Source organism: Pituophis catenifer, unplaced genomic scaffold (assembly GCF_029215685.1).
Source record: "Pituophis catenifer annectens isolate HBS135680 unplaced genomic scaffold, rPitCat1.0.hap2 SCAF_1, whole genome shotgun sequence".
In the NCBI taxonomy this organism is placed as follows: Eukaryota; Metazoa; Chordata; class Lepidosauria; order Squamata; family Colubridae; genus Pituophis; species Pituophis catenifer.
The window spans coordinates 117,703-138,568 of record NW_027256881.1 but is presented as its reverse complement, the minus strand read 5'-3'; the positions used below and the strand labels follow the sequence as shown (position 1 = coordinate 138,568).

The 20,866-nt window shown below is 45.8% G+C and overlaps 1 protein-coding gene across 2 annotated transcripts in view; it reads right to left on the bottom strand.

Annotated features, from left to right (window-relative positions):
• Positions 1-20,866, bottom strand: part of ULK2 (unc-51 like autophagy activating kinase 2) — a 154,058-nt gene that overhangs the window by 18,640 nt on the left and 114,552 nt on the right. For both annotated transcript variants that reach the window (XM_070931981.1, XM_070931982.1), the window contains 5 exons: positions 18,019-18,212; positions 15,254-15,363; positions 11,810-11,962; positions 5,429-5,619; positions 1,431-1,609 (listed from right to left, as the gene is read on the bottom strand). In XM_070931981.1, coding sequence (XP_070788082.1) covers positions 1,431-1,609; positions 5,429-5,619; positions 11,810-11,962; positions 15,254-15,363; positions 18,019-18,212 — 827 coding nt within the window. The remainder of the gene's footprint in view (positions 1-1,430; positions 1,610-5,428; positions 5,620-11,809; positions 11,963-15,253; positions 15,364-18,018; positions 18,213-20,866) is intronic.

Below are 20,866 nucleotides of genomic sequence, written 5' to 3'. Positions count from 1 at the left end.
CAGTGGCCTCTTGAAAAAGCACCTTTGGGATGTCAGCTGTTCTAAGTAAAGCTGCCCTTTTGCAATTGACCGATGGAATTTTGCCAACGGTGCCAATGGTGCCCCCAGTGGTGTTCCAGATGTTTTGCGATTGTTTATGTTGATTGCTTATTTAGTATCCTACAACTATAACTGAGTATTCAATCTTAATGATTTATGATGAATGTATTTTATGATCATGATTTATAACTTGTTGCTTGTATGCACACTGAGAGCTTCTGCACCGGAGATAAATTCCTTGTGTGTCCAATCACACTTGGCCAGTAAGGAATTCTGTTCTATTCCTGTTTTGTTCTATTCTCAATAAAGATTCTATTCTATTCTATTCTATTCTATTCTATTCTATTCTATTCTATTCTATTCTATTCTATTCTATTCTATTCTATTCTATTCCTGTATTGTATTCCCTTCTCTTCCCTATTCTTTTTTCTATTTCTATTTCTATTTCTCTTTTCTTTTCTATTATTCTATTCTATTCTATTCCATTCCTGTATTGTATTCCCTTCTCTTCCCTATTCTTTTTTCTATTTCTATTTCTATTTCTCTTTTCTTTTCTTTTCTATTATTCTTTTCTATTATTCTTTTCTTTTCTTTTCTTTTCTATTCTATTCTTCTTTTTTCTTTTCTTTTCTTTTCTTTTCTTTTCTTTTCTATTCTATTCTATTCTATTCTATTCTATTCTATTCTATTCTATTCTATTCTATTCTATTCTATTCTTTCTTGTTCTATTATATTCTGTTCTTATTGATATTCTACCATGTTTCCCTGAAAATAAGACCCTGCCTTATATTTTTTTGAAGCCTGAAATAAGTGCTTGGCCTTATTGCCATGCACTCAAAAGCCTGATTGGGCTTATTATCAGGGGATGTCTTATTTTGGGGGAAACTGGGTATTCTATTCCATATTTTCCATTCCATTCCATTCCATTCCATTCCATTCCATTCCATTCCATTCCATTCCATTCCCAATAAAGATTCTACTCTGTTCTGCCCTGCCCTGCCCTGCCCCTATTCCCATTCCATTAAGGATAAAAGCAAGACTGCTCCTGATTATGGGTGCACCTCTAGGGCAACCTGCCACGTGAGCCTGGATCAACTCAACATATCTGCACCTTTCTCCTCTACAAAGGTATGAAATCATGTGGGGGAATTTATGTATTTATTTATAAATTTTACTCGCCATCCATCTTACTCAGGGTAACTCTGGGCAGCTTACAGTCATAAAAATAATAAAAACTGCAGAAAGATTTTTAAATATATATATATATGTATAAATAAAATGTGGAATGTTGAAACGGTTTTGGTAAGAGCGGGAAAGCTGGAAGATGAAACCCTCCCTGGGCCGGAGGAGATTTCCACGGAAGAAAGCCAGGCGTTTGAGGGATCACCCACCCCCAGTCTTTGCTCAGCCGGCTGATCTGATCCACCACGACGCTCTCCTGGATCTGGTAGAGGGAGACGGCGGAGTTGCAGAGCTCTGGGTTGCCACTCCGGATGGCCGTCAGGTCCAGCACGCACTCCGTGAAGGCCAGCATCAAATTCAAGTGGCGTAGGGTGTCCGTGTGCTCCCTCTGGAGAGAAGCAAGCAAAAGGCCAGCTTAGATTTTACATATTTTACATATAGACCACTCTTGAACTGTTCTGGCTGTTGTAGCGCCCTAGTGGCCATGATCTGGGCATCGGCCACCGACTGGCACTTGCAACCTTTCCTGCAGGATTCACCACTGGTTTATGGGAAGCCGGCGAGGGAAAGTCAGAAAATCATCCCCTTTTAACGACTTCATAATCCCTTACGGTATGGAGTCTTGGCCACTGAAAGGAGCTGAGTGTTTTACTAGCCGGATGCCCTTCCTGACACCAATGCAGAGTTTTGTTCAGCGGATATATTCTCGGTGTGCCCAGAGAGAGAGAGAGAGAGAGAGAGAGAGAGAGAAATATCTGCCTCTACCTAGGATTGAACTCACAGCCTCCTGATTGTGAGGCGAGAGCTCCACCTCTAGGCCACTGCACCACTCAGGGAAGGTCAGAAAATACTCCTCGTAAATTGCTTGCAGTCCCACAAGTTTCATTAAATCTTGGGACTGGGCTCCGGCAGCAAAGAGCCCACTAACTTTGTGGAATCATCCATTACAGGCAGTCCTTGATTTACAACAGACCGTTCAAAGTTACAACGGTACTGGGAAAAAAAATGACTTTGGACTGTTTTTCACTTACGGCCATTGTAGCATCCCCGTGGTTACGTGATCAAAATTCAGACACTTGGTATATCTTTATGACGGTCGCAGTGTCCCAGGATCATGGGATTCTGTTTCGTAACCTTCTGATAAACAAAGTCAATTGGGGACGGACGGACGACACCAGATTTACTTAATGACCGGGTTACTAACTGAACATCTGCAGTGATTCACTTAACAACAGTGGCAAGAAAGGTCGTAACATGGGGCAAGACTCACTTAACAAATGTCTTGCTTTGCAACAGAAATTTTGGACTTCTTGTGGCCTGTTGACTGCCAGTCCCTCCAACAGCTGAATCTGTTAGGATATGGTTTGAGCCTAACAAGTTGTCCAGGCAATATAAGTGTACTGTAACTTTAATCTGTAAATGTATTATGTGACTTTAATGCTGAGTCATGCTGTAATTAGGTAATGACTGGTTGTGAGAGTATTTAAGCAAGGTATTGTAATGTATTCATTTTGATGATGAAGCTGCTATGATAAGCTACCATTGAGAGGAGTTGTTATCTGCTAATCATCGTTTGATGGATCTGCTACCATCGTGGTTTGTAAACCAGAGTGAGTTTGTTATTCTAACCAACTAATGTTTGTTTGGTAAGAAGTTATCTGTAACTACTGGACTGATTTACTGGCAAAGTCTTGGAATTTGTTTAAAGACTATGAGACTGTTTTTCTACTATAAAGTAAGCTTTTGATAAACCAGTTTGCATATCTCTTATTCATTGCTCTCAGCAATGTTTCCTTGTGCATTTACTCTGCTGGTTGGTAACACAACACCAATATCCTTAACAGAATCATAGGAGGAGGAGGAGGCGTGGGAGTCAGGATCAGCAGAGAGAGAGAGGGGGGGGGGGAGGGAGGGAGGGAGAGAGAGAGAGAGAGAGAGAGAGAGGGAGAGAGAGAGAGGCGGAGCCTGGGCCGTCCGTCAGCCCTCAGATGGAGAGTCAACAGCTCCGAGATCTGGAGGTGGCTGATGAGGAAGAGGAAGAGCAGCTGGGTCCAGTGCTTGACACACAGATGCACAGAAGGCAGAGGAGAGGAGAGCAGTGGAAATCCATGGGCTGGTCCTCAGGACAGAAGAGCCACCGTTGCTAGTGAAGCCCCACCCTAGCTCTGGAGATAAAAGGCAGGGGGCGGAGATGAATAGATGGGGCAAACAACTATTCATCTCCCAGCCAGATGGACTTGTTAGCAGGCTGGGGGGAGAGGGGAGAGGGAGAGAGAGACTTTTTGCCTGGGCTGCTGGTGCTCCTAATAAATAAATCTTTGAGTTAACTTCAGAGGGTTTGTCGTATTTGGGGAGCTGGGTCAGAACAGGGCTCAATTGTGGTCATAAGATGAGGACTAGCTGTACCTGCATAGCCTCCCTCGAGTCAAAGGGTTTGAAGACCTACGTTTGCGAAGTTGTGTTATTAATGTCCTGGACAGGGCGCATTAGGGCTAAGTGCAAGGCTATGTTCTCTGCCACATAGCTTTCCCATATTCCAGATTAATGTTGCTATAAATATTAGTCCTGGCAAAGACGGTGCAATTCCTTGGGGCTGGGTAAAGATTTATTTTGTGATTTGATTTCCATAGCCACCCATCTCAACGAGTGTCTCTTGGCAGCAGGCATCATAAAACACAGGAACAAATTAAAAACAATTACAATGCCAAATATATCTATCTACTTATCTCTCTCTCTCTCTCTCTCTCATATCTATCTATCTATCTATCTATCTATCTATCTATCTATCTATCTATCTATCTATCTATCTATCTATCTACCTACCTACAGCACCAATTGTAACAAGGACGCTAATGCAGCCATGAAAGGCGACTTTTAAGATTTTAAAATCTTGACATAAGCTGTTTTGTTTACCAGTACAGGTAGTCCTCGAACCTATGACCTCAATTGAGCCCAACCTTTCTGTCGCTAAGCGAGACATTGGCTAAGTGGAGTTTTGCTCCATTTTACTACCTTTCTTGCCACAGTCGTTAAGTGAATCACTGCAGTTAGTAACCTGGTTGTTAAATGAATCCGGATTCCCCGTTGACTTTGCTTTCAGAAGGTCGCAAAAGGGGATCACGTGACCCCCGAGGGGGGGGGGGGAAGGGGCACACTGCCGTCATAAACATGAGTCAGTGGCCAAGCGCCTGAATTTTGGTCGCGTGACCTCAGGGCCGCGTGCAACAGTCGTAGGTGTGAAAAACGGTCATTAAGTCAGTTTTCAGGCCCGTTGTTAACTTCAAACGGTCGCTAAATGAACGGTTGTAAGCTGAGGACTCCCTGTTCTCCATTAACCTTGTAAAGGGGTGAAATCCGGCAGGTTCTGAAGAACCGGGAGCGGAAATTTTGAGTAGTTCGGAGAACCGGCAAATACCACCTCTGGGCTGGCCCCATAGTGGGGAGGGAATGGGGATTTTGCAGTATCCTTCCCCCCCGGAGTGGGGAGGGAATGGGGATTTTGCAATATCCTTCCCCTGGAGTAGGGTGGGAATGGAGATTTTGCAATATCCTTCCCCCAGGAAGAAGGGGATTGTCACTGCATTCTTTTATTTACCAGCTGAGCTCATTATTTCTGGACTATCAGACTTTCCGTAGCTTGCCAAGAATTGTTATCAGTAAGCTAACTGCGCATGTCCACCCACATTCCTTTACTTCTTTTTCCTTTGTTCTCTTGCCAGAAGTCCGGCTGCTGAGAAAAACAGCTGGCACGAACTATTTCAAGATGTAACAGTTACTTTTCTTAGTTAGTGAGATGTTTTATTTTCTTTATAACAAAGAGTTTTTTTTTTTTTATTGAAAAAGTTTTCAAGATAAATAAATAAAAAGAGTTTTATTAGAGAATACTTCTTCGGGTTTTATTTCAGAATATTGCAACTTGGAGAAAGCCACGGTCCATCCTCTTAATTAATCAGGGTGATTATCCCAGAGCCAAAAATGGGATCGATCAAAACCCTGACAAGGAGTGGGGAGGGAATGGAGGTTTTGCAGTATCCTTCCCCCAGGAGTAGAGAGGGAATGGGGATTTTGCAGTATCCTTCCCCCAGGAGTGGGGAGGGAATGGAGATTTTGCAGTATCCTTCCCTTGCCATACCCACCAAGCCACGCCCACAGAACCGGTAGTTAAAAAAAAAAAAGTGGATTTCACCATTGACTCAAACCCATATACCTCCATCAAAGTTTCTTCAGGCAGTTCTGGAGCTTCAAAGCTGGGAGGCGACGCGCCGTAAGGCATGTACTTCAAGCAAGGGGCTGCCTCAGCACCAGGAGGAGAGGTTCCCATATAAATCCCGGGCGGGGAGCCCATCAGGATCCGGCCACTGGTAGAACACAGGGAGCCTCCGGAGCTGTTAGAGCCAACTAAAAGGCAGGAATTAAAAAAAAAAAAAGGAAGAAAAAAGACACATCACAACACACTCTAAAAGACCGTGTAAACTTAACAGATCCTCCCCAGCAAAGAGAATATTTGAAGATCAGGTATGAATTGTTGTCTGAGCTTGGTGGTTTTTTCTTTCTTTCTTTTTTTTCTTTTTTATTAAAAAAGTTTTTATTTTCTGATCAAACAAGTATACAATATAAACAATCATTCAAACTATCATCAAGAAAAAAAAAATCAATCCTTAATCCACCACTAAACTCAATCTTCAACCCCTCCTCACCACCCCCCACCCCCGACTTCCCAGAACAAAAACAGGGCATAGATTTCACCGAACATTCGCTAAAATAAACTAGCTAACTGCAAGATTTAATAGCTCCCAAGACCCCTTAACTCCCCTTTTACAATTTCATCAACCTGCCTTTTTATAGACTCAAAGTAGCGTATAATCCAATAACACTAAGAGTTTTAAAACCATTAACAAATATTAAGCATTCAAACCTTAAAAATTCTCTTAATATATCAATAAAATATTCAATTCATTTGCAAAAACATTTTTCCCCCTCCTACTTTTCTCAAAGTTCAGGTATTTTGGTGGTTTTTTCTTGAAGACGTTTCACAACCCAACTAGGTAATCTCATCAGTGGAAGAAGGGAATGGGGTTTATGGAGGAGGAGGCGGAGATGACAATTGTGGGGTCCTTGATACTCTCTGAACCGGGTAGCTTTCTTGCAGAGGTTTCATGACCCAACTAGGTAACACCATCAGTGTTAGAAGGGAATGGGATTTGAATAGTGGAGGAGGAGGAGGAGGACTGTGCTCTCCGAGGTAGGTGGTTTTCTTGCAAACGTTTCATGACCAAATGAGGTAACATCATCAGTGCTTGAAGGGAGTGGGGTTGGCTCTGTTTATATATAAGGGCCTTGGTAGTACAGGGGTTTAAGGCACCCTGTTATTAAGCTGGTTATTAAGACCAGCTGCCTGCAATTACTGCAGGGTTCGAATCTCGCCAAGGCTCAAGGTTGACTCAGCCTTCCATCCTTTCTAAGGTAGGTGAAATGAGGACCCAGTTTGTGGGGGCAATAAGCTGACTTTGTATAAATATACAAAAGGATGAAGGCTATTGCTTAGCGCATTGTAAGCCGCCCTGAGTCTTCGGAGAAGGGCGGCATATAAATCAAATTTAAATATATATATATATATATATATATATATATATATATATATATATATATATATATATATATATATATATATATATATATATATATATTAGCTTGCCCTGTCAACGTTCATGGGAGCATTTGCTTCTTCTTAGTAGTCCTTTGATTAGGCCAGTAAGTAGTTCTTTGTAGCCACTGTATATAAACAGAGAACAAACCCCACTCCCTTCTAGCACTGATGTTACCTAGCTGGGTAATGAAATGTCTGGGGGGGGGGGAGGGGGGGGGGGAAACAAAACAAAAAACCACAATGGAGCTCAGAGCATCAAGGACCCCCACAGTCCCCTCCTCCTCTTCCTCCTCCCCTTCTTCTCCACTCAGCAAATTCCACTTTCCCCAAGCACCCTCCTATCACTGATGATGCCTTAAAACCCATCTTTTCCAGCAAGCCGGGTTGGCTTAAGAAGAAATTTTTAAATTCTTTTAATCAGTCTGTGATTTCTTAACTTTCGGGCCAAAATTTATATATAGATTTTTTAAATGTTTTTTAATATTTGTATTCTATGTTTTTTATCTTGGCTGTACACCGCCCTGAGTCCTCAGGGAGAAGGGCGGTATATAAATTGGAAATTAAATTAAATTAAATTAAAATGTTACCTAGCTGGGTAATGAAATGTCTGCAAAAAAGAAAAGAAGAAAAAGAAAAAGAAAAAACAACACCCAAGTTCTGAGAGCACTGAGGATCTCACAGTCAAGGTTTGCATTCGCCCATAGGGCCTTCTCTGTGACGCCACAGTTCCTTCCATGAAAAGTTTAATTTCCATTTACTATCCCATAGTCAAACTTAAACCTTTCTGGTGGAGGCATTATTTTTACACCCTCTTCCAGGGCTGAAATCTACTTACTTTCCCTATCGGTTTGGAAGTGCGTGCGCTGTGCACGTGCTCCCTGGCGCAAACCTTTCTGGGCATGCGCAGAGGGTAAAAAATAGGTTACTTCCTGGTTAAAACCAGGAAGTAATGACGTCCAGGCAGGTGGGCGGAGCCTCGTGGTGACGTCGCTACCAGTTCTCCGAACCACCTGCCGTCGTCGCTACCGGTTCAGCTGAACCGGTCCGAACTGGTAGCATTTCACCCATGCCCTCTTCCATAATAATAATAATAATAATAATAATAATAATAATGATGATGATGATGATGATGATGATGATGGAATTTTAGGGTTAGTTTTAAAATTTTAATATTGATTTTAATTGACAAGTTTTAAATTATGGGCCAAATTTATAAATTATTTTAACTTTATTTTTAACTGTGATGTTTGTATAGATGTTTTTATCTTGGCTGTTCACCGCCCTGAGTCCGAAAGGAGAAGGGCGGTATAGAAATTTGAATAATAAATAAATAAATAAATAAATAAATAAATTATTATTATTTTATTTCTATACCGTCCTTCTCCCGAAGGACTCAGGACGGTGTACAGCCTGATTAAAAGCACAAAGACAGACAAAATTTAAAAATAATTAAAATTATTAAATAATTGGCTCAATTATAAAACCCCCAAATTTAAAATCAATTAAAATCTTTACATTGATAGCCCGGCCTGGCGGAATAACAAGGTTTTGAGGGCACAGCGAAATACACGGAGGTTGGAGATTTTACGAATTTCCGAGGGCAGTTCATTCCACAGGGCAGGGGCTCCCACAGAGAAGGCCCTCCCCCTGGGTGTCGCCAGCCGACATAATTTGGCCGATGGCACCCTGAGAAGACCCTTTCTGTGGGAGCGGACTGGCCGGTGGGAGGCTACTGGTGGCAGAAGACGGTCTCGAAGGTCCAATGCCATGGAGCGCTTTAAAGGTGGTAACCAACACCTTGAATCGCACCCGGAAGACCACTGGGAGCCAGTGCAGCTCGCACAGGAGGGGTGTCACGTGGGCACAACGGGTTGCACCCATAACCACCCGCGCGGCCGCATTCTGGACCAGTTGGAGCCTCCGAGTGCTCTTCAAGGGGAGCCCCATATAGAGAGCATTACAGTAGTCCAGCCGGGAGGTGACAAGGGCGTGAGTGACCGTGCGCAAGGCGTCGCTTAAGCCAAGCACCAAGGACTCCCAAGTCCTTCGCCCCCCTCCTTCTCCACAAACCACACTCTCTTTTAGCACTGATGATATTACCTAGTTGGGTTTTGAAACATCTGCAAAAAAGCAACCAAGGTCAGAGAGCACCAAGGACCCCCACAAGTCCTCCTCCTTCCACTTCTCCACAAACTTCACTCCCTTCTAACACTGATGCCGTTACCTAGTTGGGTAATAAAATATAGGCAAGCAAATAACCCAGCTCAGAGAGCGCCAAGGACCCCACAATCAAGGCCGCAATCTGCCACCTGGGACCTCTTCCTGAGCTAGTGAAACAGCCTGAAGGATGTGGGATGCCCAAGGAGGCAGAGATTATCAATTGCCAAGTGTGTTTTATTCTCCTAGACCTTCACTTCTTGCGGCTTCTTTCTGCGTCGACCCAATTCTCTAGTCCAATGATGGCTAACCTTTTTGCCATCATGGGCCAGGAAGGGGGGGGGGGTCGGGTTCATGCGCGCGCCCACACCCATAATCCTATGTGCCCCACCCTGAGCATGCGTGCACAACCCCGATTCCCCCCCCCCCCACTCCTGGCACGCAATGTCCCGGTAGGCCCATTTTTCCTTCTCACCTGGCTCCAGATCTTCTCTATGCATCTGGGGAGGGCGAAAACAGCCTTCCCCACCCCCTCGGAGGCCTGAAACGGCCCATTTCCCAACCTGGTTGGACAGGAAATAATGTTTTTTGGTGTCCCCTGCCTCCAGAGGCAGGAAACAGCCTGTTTCCCTACTTCTGGTGGGCCCAGAAGGCCCGAAAATCAGCTGGCCGGCATGCGCATGCGTGCCAGAGCTGAGCTGGCGTGCCCACTGATATGGCTATGCGTGCCAACACGCATTGGTTCGCCATCACGGCTCTAGTCCCTTCTTCTCCAGTCCCAAAAGGTGCTTCTTCCAAAAGGCAACTGGAGTTTCCTGGGTTTTTTTTCCTTGAAGATGTTTCCCTTCGCGTCCAAGAAGCTTCTTCAGTGCTGACTGAATGATGGGAAAGGGAAGGATTTGTATTCTTTTCAAGTCATGTGGTCGTTAGTACTCTGAAGGTTGGTGGTTAGCTCTCCGAGGGTCATTGAGGCCACTTGGGGGTTTATCTGTGCCCTCAGGGTCACCTGTATCAGAATGGATGTGGGTTTGGAACTTTCTTGGGACTGCTGAAAGGAGTATATTTTAAACAGGATGATAGGTGGCGTCATATCCGGGGGTGGGCTTCAAAAATTTTAGCAAGGGGTTCTCTGCCCAGTTGCTGGATGGGCGTGGCCATGGTGGGCGTGGCCTAGTCAGCCTCCTGCACCACGGTGAGGGAAGGGGCATTTTTGCCCTCCCCAGGCTCCGGAGGCTTTCCTTGAGCCTCCAGGAGGACGAAAACGGCCTCCCCAGACTCCAGAGGCCCTGTTTCTGGCCTTCCTGAACTTCTGGTAGGCCAGTTTTTTGCCCTCCCTGAGCCTCCGTGCGTGCCCTGCACTTACCTGCATCCAAAATGGGCCGCGTGGAGACTCCTGGGAGGGGTGGGGCGGGGAGCCAAGAGTGGGATTTTGGGGTTCTCAGAACTGCACAGAATCTTAGCTAGAGGTTCTCCCGAACCTCTGCGAACTCCCAGCAGCCTACACCTGGTCATATCCCTCTCTCTCTCTCTCTTGAGAGGGCTCTTCCATTTTAACACAGATGGAATTTTAACACACCTGGAAATCCAGTTTTGTTCACCACGTTACAAAAAAAGAAAAAGTGCAGAGAAGAGCAACTAAGATGATTAAAGGGCTTGGAGACTAAAAGAACACAGTTGCGGGAACAGGGTATGTCTAGTCTGGAGAAAAGAAGGACTAGGGGGGTCGTGATAGCAGTCTTCCGGTATTTAAGGGGCTGCCACAAAGAAGAGGAGAGGGGTCAACCTATTCTCCAAAGCACCAGAAGGCAGGACAAGAAACAACTGGATGAAAACTAATCAAGGAGAGAATCAACCTAGAAATAAGGAGAGATTTTCCTAACAGTGGGGACAATTAACCAGTGGAACAGCTTGCCACCAGAAGTTGTGGGTGCTCCATGACCCACTGAAGGTTTTTAAGAAGAGATTAGAAGGCCATTTGTCTGAAATGGTACAGGATCTCCTGCTTGAGCAGGGGGTTGGACTAGAAGATCTCCAAGGTCCCTTCCAACTCTATTCTGATTGATTTCTTTCATCCCTCTTTCAAGACCACTGTTCCTTTCTGCCTGGAGCAGGGGTCAGCAACCTGCGGCTCTGGAGCCGCAGGTGGCTCTTTCATCCCTCTGCTGTGGCTCCCTGTCGCTCAAAATATGCATCACGATTGCCAATGTGCGACACCCACCAACGCGCAATTTATTAAGCTTTTTGACCTCCAGTAGGCCAACCATGGATAAATCCAAGAAAGGAAAAGTTTCAGAAGAAAACAGAATCTTTAATTCAACTACATATGCTAGTTCTGTGGCCGCTTAGGAAATAGTCAGGCACGGGAAGGGTTTTGTGGCTCCCGGTGTTTTCTTTTCTGTGGGAAATGGGTCCAAATGGCTCTTTTGAGTGTTTAAGATTGCAGACCCCTGGCCTAGAGTGTGGACTTCGCTGTCTTCAAAAGACCTTTGTCTTTCAGACGCAGATGGACCTCTGAATTTTGTCCTGATGGGTGTGTTCTCCTGTGTGGTTTTCAAGGAAAAAAAAACAACAACCCCAAGAGAGTCCAGTTGCCTTTTGAAAAGCACTTTGGGGACAACCATGACCTGATGATTGAGAATCTCCATGGACATCCTTCTTCGAGTCTTCTTGGAGATCAGGAGTTCTCTTTGAGAAGGCTAACTCAGAAAACATCCCTGCCTGGCTGTTCTCCAGACAGAATCTGCTCAAGGCCCTTTGACCCTGAAGGAGGAGTCACTTCCTCACCTGACATCGTCCGAGCTCTGAGTACCATGTGGGTGCAGGTCGGAGGCGTGGCACTGTTTGGAGGCGATCCTACAGTGAACATCACTGCCCTGGAACTGGCTCCAACTGGCATGGACGGATGTCCTCCGGTGATGCCACAGGCCCCCGGGGGAGCTGGGGAGGAAAGATTACCGGATTAGATCTCAGAAGAAGCTGGAATAGTGAATGTAAGGCGGTGTTTCTCAAACTTGGCAGCTTTAAGATGGGTGGACTTCAACTCCCAGAATTCCCCAGTCAGCAGGCTTTGAAGAGGAATGGGTTCCAGCTCCCAGAATTCTCCAGCCTGCATGCTTTAAAAAAATAGGTGGGCTTTGATTCCCCAGAATTTCCCAGCTGGAATGTTTGAAAATGGGTGGGCTTCAACCAGGGGTGAAATGCTCCCGATTCGGACCGGATCACGTGATCCCTTTTTGACGAGCAAAATCAACAGGGAAGCCAGATCCACTTAACAACCGTATGAGTCACTTTTAAGCACTGCAGTGATTCACTTAACAACGAAGTCCAGGGGGGAGCAAGAACCTGCGGTGAAGTCATAAAATGAGGCCAAACTTAACACCTGCTTGGCAACGGCAAATTGGGGCTCAAGCAGGGGTGAAATGCTCCCGGTTCGGACCGGATCGCCTGATCCGGTAGCGATGGCGGTGGGTGGTTCGGAGAACAGGTAGCAAAAATCCCTGCGGCCCCCCCCAAATGCCCAGCTGAGCAGCGCGATCATCAGAGGCTGTTTTTTTAAACTTTTAAAAGCATTTTTTCTACAACCTCTTCAGCCAAAAAAATGCTTTTAAAAGTTAAAAAAAGCCTCTGATGGTCGCGCAGCTCAGCTGGGATCATCAGAGGCTTTTAAAAGCATTTTCGGCCAAAGAGGTTGTAGAAAAAAAAAAAGCCTTTAAAAGCCTCTGGCGATCCCAGCTGAGTTGCCTGATCATCAGAGGCTTCTAAAAGCATTTTTTTTCTGCAAGAGGTGGTAGAAAAAATGTTTTTAAAAGTAAAAAAAAAAAGAAAAAGAAAAAGAGGGCCATGCCCACCCAGTCACATTACCCCCCCCCCACCAAGCCACACCCACAGAACAGGTAATAACAAATTTTAAGATTTCACCCCTGGCTTCAACTTCCAGAATTCCCCAATCAGCATACTTTAATGAGGACCCAAATTGTTGGGGGCAATATGCTGACTCTGTAAACAGTTTATCTTTTCTTTACGTACTCCGAGAGCATGTGTACCAAAGTCAAATTCCTTGTGTGTCCAATCACACTTGGATAATAAAGAATTCTATTCTATTCTATTCTATTCTATTCTGTTCTGTTCTGTTCTGTTCTGTTCTGTTCTGTTCTTCTTTATTCTGTTCTATACCACTTTTTGTAATGACAAAATCTCTGTGTCCTGTATTTTGCTCCTGGGTTGTCTCAAAATCTTCGAGACCGCCTGCTGCTACCGACAACCTCCCACCGACCCGTGCGCTCCCACAGAGAGGGCCTCCTCGGGGTGCCATCAGCCAAACAATCTAGGCTGGTGACCCCCAGGGGGAGGGCCTTCTCTGTGGGGGCACCTACCCTATGGAACCAGCTGCCCCCTGAGATAAGGAGAATCCAAGACCTCGGTGCCTTCCGCCGTGCCCTTAAAACTTTCTTTTTTCATCAAGCCGGGCTGGCTTAACATATTTTTAAATTTTTAATTGGTTTGTCATTTTAAACTGGGGCCAAATTAATATATATTCTTTTAATTGTTCTTAAGGTTTATATTGTATGTTTTTATCTGGCTGTACACCGCCCTGAGTCCCTTGGGAGAAGGTGCGGTATATAAATTTGAAATAAAATAAAAAATAAAAAAAATAAAATAGTAGTCACATTGTAAATACTCTTGACAATGGATTATGAGGCAAGCTGACACAGGAAGGGACAATTTTCAAAGCCAGACGTATCATTATGGCTGTGACCCCAAAGTTGTTTTTTCAAAAGAGGCAACTGGACTTTTGTTTGTCAAACCAGTTGCCTCTTGAAAAAGCATCTTTCAGACAACCATGACCTTGGATGACGGAGACTCTCCAGAGACATTATGGCTGGGACCCTCAACCTGAGTGGTTCCAAGTGCCCATATATACCTATAAACACTAAAAAAAAAGAGAGAGTATTTGTAGGCCAGGGCTGAACAGTGGGGTTCTTGATGCTCCCTGAGCTTAGCTGTTTTCTTACAGACATTTCATGACCCAGCTATGTAATGTCATCAGTGCTAGAAGAGAGTTGGGCTTGCTTTTATTTTATATACAACTGGCTTGCCAAGTTGTATATAGGTTTTCTTAGGGGTGGCTCAGTGGCGAAGACGCTGAGCTTGTCGATTGAAAGGTCGGCAGTTCAGCGGTTCGAATCCCTAGTGCCGCGTAACGGGGTGAGCTCCCGTCACTTGTCCCAGCTTCTGCCAACCTAGCAGTTCGAAAGCACGTAAAAAATGCAAGTAGGAAAATAGGGACCACCTTTGGTGGGAAGGGAACAGCGTTCCGTGCGCCTTTGGCATTGAGTCATGCCGGCCACATGACCACGGAGACGTCTTCTTCGGACAGCGCTGGCTCTTCGGCTTTGAAACGGAGATGAGCAGCGCCCCCTAGAGTCGGGAACGACTAGCACATATGTGCGAGGGGAATCTTTACCTTTTACTGTCAATTTGTCTGAGTTTGTGGTTCCTTGACTGGAGTAAACAGTGAGGATACTCACTCGCTTCTAGCACTGATGATGTTACCTAGTTGGGTTACGAAATGTCTGCAAGAAAACCACCAAGCTCAAAGAGCACCAAGGACCCCACATATTCAGTTCCTTGTTTCCCCTTTTTATAGGGGAGGTGTAGGAGTTGACCAGGCTGAGACCGAGGGAGGGATCAAGTGTGTCATTAGTCTCGAGTCCCTTTGCACCCATAGGAGATCTAACTCCAGCCCACCTTGAATTCCATTGACTCTTATCTACCAATTTGTTGTTTTTTTAAAAATTTGATTTATATGCCGCCCTTCTCCGGAGACTCAGGGCGGCTTACAATGTGCTAAGCAATAGCCTTCATACTTTTGTATATTTATACAAACTCAGCTTATTGCCCCCACAAACTGGGTCCTCAATTTACCTACCTTAGAAAGGATGGAAGGCTGAGTCAACCTTGAGCCTGGGGAGATTCGAACCTGCAGTAATTGCAGGCAGCTGTGTTAATAACAGGGTGCATTAGACCACTGTACTATCAAGGCTCTTTTGACGGTTTAGCAGTTCAGATTCTTGCAAGTGAGCACTGACATGTAATCAAAATAGTCCTTTGAACTGGCCTGGTTCTTGATTTATTGTGCCCAACGTAAGGCATCTTATGGTTTTCCTCTCTCTTCCCCATTGCATGCAGAAGAGGTCAAAACAACCTGCCCACATCCCTTCACCTTACCTGTATCCATCGGCCGCTCGGTATTAAGGCTGTCAGTGCTGCCCTGGTAGAGCTGGCTGCTAAGGGCCCCCTTTGCTGGTTGATCTGACAGCTTGCTGGTACTTACAGACCTGCGAAAGGAATGAAGGAGATGGTCAGGATAGGCTGTGTGTGTGTCTGTCCTGAATTGGAGATGAAGTGGTGGGATTCAAATAATTTAACAACCGGTTCTCTGCCCTAATGACCGGCTGGGTGGCTGTGATGGGTGTGGCCAGGGGGTGTGACAGGCAGCACTCTACCTCCTGCACCCCCCTGGGAACAAAAATGAGCCGTGGGGAAGAGGGGGGGCTGCGCCACACCCCCTGCGCTTTGTTTTGGGCCTAGGCCTCTATACAGCCTCCTGGGAGCAAAAATGAGCCGCGCTGGGGGGGGCTGCGCCACACCCCCTGCGCCTTGTTTTGGGCCTAGTAGGCCTCTATGCAGCCTCCTGGGAGCAAAATTGAGCCGTGGGTGGGTGGGGACCTGCGCCACACCCCCCCGCGCCCCGTTTTGGGCCTAGTAGGCCTCTATGCAGCCTCCTGGGAGCAAAAACGGGCTGCGAGGGAGCTGCGCCGCACCCCCCTCTCGCGCCTCGTTTTGGGCCTAGGAGGCCTCCCCGCACTTACCTGGGAGCCAAAATGGGGCCTGTGAGGACTCCTGGAAGGAGTGGGGCCAGCCAGCAATTTAATTACCCGATTCGCCTGAACCGGCTGAATCTAGTGCAAAAATGGCAACTTTAAAGATTTGTGGACTTCAATGCTCAGAATTCCCCTGGCTGGGGAATTCTGGAAGTCCACAAGTCTTCAAAGTTTCCAAGGTTGGAGTCAAGTGATCTAGTGATTTCTCCTCCTTTCAGAAAAATCTCCCGGAACCTTGAGGTTCTCCAGATGGGAAAGACTCCGATAATCCTGTAGTCAGGCTAATGTAGGAGAAGGAATGGCGGAAGCTGGAGGTGGAATTAAAAGAGGGATCAGCCTAGAATCCCTACTAATGTTTCCCTGAAAATAAGACTGGGTCTTACGTTCTTTTGGGCCCCAAAATAAGCACTAGGGCTTATTTTTTAGGGGCGGAGGGGGTCTTATTTCCCCCCCCAATGTACGGGGGTCCCACTTCTGCTTGCTCGTGGCAGGGCAGGAAGCCGCATGGCATCCCAGTGCCACCGTGAGGCGGGGTGGTGGTGGTGGAGCTGCCCCATGTGCCCCAACACCTCCCTCACCTCATGGCGGCACTGGCCAAAAGAATACGACAACAGCCAATATGACAACAACAATACGACAACAGCCAATAAAATATTAAAGGACATGTTCTCGCACAGGAACAGGAAGCTCAATTACAAAGCCCAAAGAAGGTATAAACCTTCTCCCACCCCGAACTCCATTTTGTCAGCTGTCCCAAAATCACATGGGGTTCGGTGGTTTTGCTTCATCAATAAACTGAACCTTTCTTTCTCATCCGCCTCCATGTTTGCAGTGTCTTTCTCCTAAGCTTGGAACTGAAACCAGATGGATCTCTCTTCCAACAAAAATCAAAAATCAAAGCTTGGGGTTGTTTCTAATCCGTCCGCGGTGATAAAAGAAATGCAAAACACATTTTAAAAAAGCACCGTGGGAAAAATCTTGCCAGGAAAAACACCCAGCCTATCTCTGGCCCGAGCTACACACTGCAATGAAGGCTGCCAGATGGGGAAATTATTTATTTTTTGGGAGCGAGTTCTTTGAAACGAGGCGCGTCTACCGTCCCTCGTGCGGGACTCTCCGCTTCCAGAAAACGGCTTTTATTTTGCTTTTAAGTGCTTTTAAGGTTTACGATCGTGCAAGGACGGCAGCTGGAACGAGCCTGGAAGGCAGCATATATATATATATATCTTCCGATCGATGCTAAATGCTTCCAGGCCTGACCACCGTAAATAGGGCGTAACGATTACAGCAATTATAAAAATAATAACTTCCACTTATCAAAAAACAAAACACACCCAAGAACTCTTGTTAGGATCTCAACACAAGAGGGAGCAGCCTCATTACGTATTTGTTGGAAGAGAGTTTATCAGCAATCTTAAAACATAACTGAGTGATCATGTGGCATCAAGCTGTTGTTGACTCTTCTAACCTAACTTACCTAGAGAGTTAGTTAGAGCCTGGTGGCGCAGCAGACTAATAGCCTGTTATTAACATTCAGCTGCCTGCAATTACTGCAAGTTCGAATCTCCCCAGGCTCAAGGTTGACTCAGCCTTCCATCCTTTCTAAGGTGGGTAAATTGAGGACCCGGTTTGTGGGGGCAATAAGCTGACTTTGTATAAATATACAAAAGTATGAAGGCTATTGCTTAACGCACTGTAAGCCGCCCTGAGTCTCCGGAGAAGGGCGGCATATAAATCAAATTAAAAAAACAAACAAACCCTAGACAGACCCAAAGATGCTTTTTTCAAGAGGCAACTGGACTTTCTGGGGGTTTTTTTTGAAGATGTTTCGCTTCTCATCCAAGAAGCTTCTTTAGCTCTGTCTGGATGGGAATGGAAGGATTTATACTCCTTGCAGATAGCTGGCCATTTGCATCCTTTTTAGAGGGTCGTTGAGGCCACTTGGAAATTGTCTGTGTCCTCAGGGCCGCCTGAGTGGTGCAAGTGGATGTGGAGCCTTCTACACCACAGTCCTTTTGGCAGTTCCAAGATGGCTCTACTAAGGTGACCCTGAGGACATAAGACACACCTGGACACCCCTGCTGTAGAATGTAGGACGGGGATCAGTACCTGCCAAAGGCCGTCTTTCCGTGTTGATCTCTCGCCTGCTTGTCACTACTCTGCGCGGCGTGGAAGGGTGTGAGCTCTCTGGCCTCCCCCATGTCCTTCGGCTGCAGCAAGAGGTCCGAGGGCGCCTGCCGACTGATGAGGCCCACCAAATTTGAAGATGCCTGGGTCTTGGGGATTTTGAAAGGAGCAGTCGCCTATCGGAAAAGAGAGAGAGAGGGGGGAGAGAGAGAGAGACAGAGAGAAAACCTTCCTGAATTTTAAATTATAGATAGTCCTCGACGTACGACCACAACCAAGCCCAAAATTCCCGTGGCTGAGCGAGTGTCAGGTTTCGATGTCATCTCAAATAAAATAAATTGCATTTCCAAACAAATAGTCTTTGACGAAATCTTTCATTTTATTAAGCACGACAATCTGTCCCCGATCGTGGCGTAGCCAACACTGACTTCCTGACCCCCAAACCTTCCCTTTCCGTTCCCCAATTCTCTGCGTCTCATTGGCCGTCTTCCAAATCACTCTCCCCATATCTACTATTTCAGCTCCCAGGAATGTTCCCCCTCCCATCTCATCTCCTAGGGGATATTATCTTCAGGGAAAATAAGCAGGTGAGAAGTCAAGCGTCCTCTTGCCAGCTGCCCCCTCTTCTCCTTCTTATGTCAGCACTAGAGTAAATGCAGGTTGAAGTGCTGACAGCGATACATTTTTTAAAAGCGAGTTTTGGCTCCATTTTACGACTTTTCTTGCCATGGTTGTTAAGTGAAGGGTTGCATTTGTTAAGCTCGTCACAGGGTGGTTAAGGGAATCTGGATTTCCCATGGACTTTGCTTGCCAGACGGTCACAAAAGGGGATCGTGTCGGTGTATAAGGGTTCATGAATTAGAATAGACATGGTAACAGGTCAAGCCAATGGGGACTGTTTGGTGACCCGGAGGGCTCAGAGCCTGGGCGTGGCTTAGCTTGACTTTTTGTATATATGAGTTGCTTTGTCCTTGCAATATAGCCTCTGTATTATATTTGATTCTTTGCTTCTGGTTCTGGCTTCTGCTGCATGGGTATTGTACACATGCATCATGATTTATATTACTGTATATAAAGAAGTTTCTTTTATACACGAATCCTGCCGAATTCTTTACTTGTGTGCTGGCTGGATTGCTGCAAACTCTAACAGATCACATAACCCCCGGACCGTCATAAATACGAGCCAGTTGCCAAGTGTCCAGATTTGGATCACGTGACCATGAAGATGCTGAAAAGGTTATGTGAAAAACGGTTGTTAAGTCATTTTTCTCAGCACCGTTGAAACCAGTGGTGAAATGTAGAATTTGTTACTACCGGTTCTGTGACCATGGCTTGGTGTGTGTGGGGGTTAATATGACTGAGTGGGTGTGGCCAACTTTTTTTTTTTTACTTTTAAAACCATTTTTTCTACAACCTCTTCGGCTGAAGAGGTTGTAAAAAATGCTTTTAAAAGCCTCTGACGATCCCAGCTGAGTTGCCTGATCGGAAAAGGCTTTTTTTTTTTTACTTTTAAAAGCATTTTTTCAGCCGAAGAGGTTGTAGAAAAAATGTTTTTTAAAATAAAATAAAAGCCTCTGATGATTGCACGGCTCAGCTGGGCAATGGGGGTGGGGCAGGGATTTTTGCTACCGGTTCTCCGAACCACCCGCCTCCATCGCTACCGGATCGGGCGATCCGGTCCGAACCGGGAGCATTTCACCCCTGGTTGTAACTTTGACCGGTCACTAAATGAACTGTTGTTAAATTGAGGAATATCTGTAGTTACATGGACTGGATTCAGGCCTTTTAAAGCTCTTGAAAAGAAGAGCTGATTATTATTTAGCTATCACCCGACATCGGTTGCTTGTTGTTGAAGGTGCTGGCCCACATCTCATGTGGTCCCAAGTTTGGCTTATGGTCACTCATTCACACACTCACTGCTATGGTCAACAGTCACACTCAATCACTTCCCAAAGAACACCATGTGTAGGAAGAAATATCTTTCTGGGTTCAACTCCAAGTGGGGAAAAAGACACTGGAAACATGGAGACTGCTTGGAAAGATGGTTTAATGGTGGACAGGATCACATGGTTTGAGTTTCTGAACAGAAAAGGGCCAAGTCCCCAGGTTTTATGCTCTCTCTGGCTCTGAATTTCCTGGGGGCCCGAAAGAGTATCCTGATTGGTTGTCAGACTCCCAGGGGATGGGGGTCTTAGCTAGCCTTGCTGGCTGATGTAATCTTCCCAGGTGCCATGGGGTGAGTTTCTGTTGCTATTGTGTTGCAGATGGGTCCTATTGTCAAAGATTGAGTTTCTGCCTCTGGCCCATTAACAAAGGGGGGGGGGGAGGCAGGAAGGTGGGAGTTGCTTTGTCTTTAAAACATGTTTCTCCATTTCTCAACCAGGGAAACATAATATTTCTGCCTTTTTAATATTTCCCAAAATATTTCATTCTTCTAGGAAAGGGGTGGGGGCTAACTTCCTGCAATGTGGAACACCCAGTTCTTTATAACAAACAAGAGATCCAGCGAATTTAAAACAACAGCAAAAACTTTGCTGATTACAATGTACATCTTAATGGTGGTAACTGTGAGAGGGATTACAGATTAACAGAGTTGGAAGGGACTTTATAGGTCATCTAGTCCAACACCCCCCCCCCCGGGGCTCAAGCAGGAGACCCTACAGCAGTGGTCCCCAACCTTTTTATCGCCGCGGACCAATCAGCCTTTGATAATTTTACCGTGGCCCGCTGAGCGCGCGCAGGGGTGGGGGCTTTGGGCCACACGTGCGTACCTGCGCGGGGCTCTCTTCCCTGGAGCTTTTGCGCACGGCCCAGGAGCTTTTGCGCACGG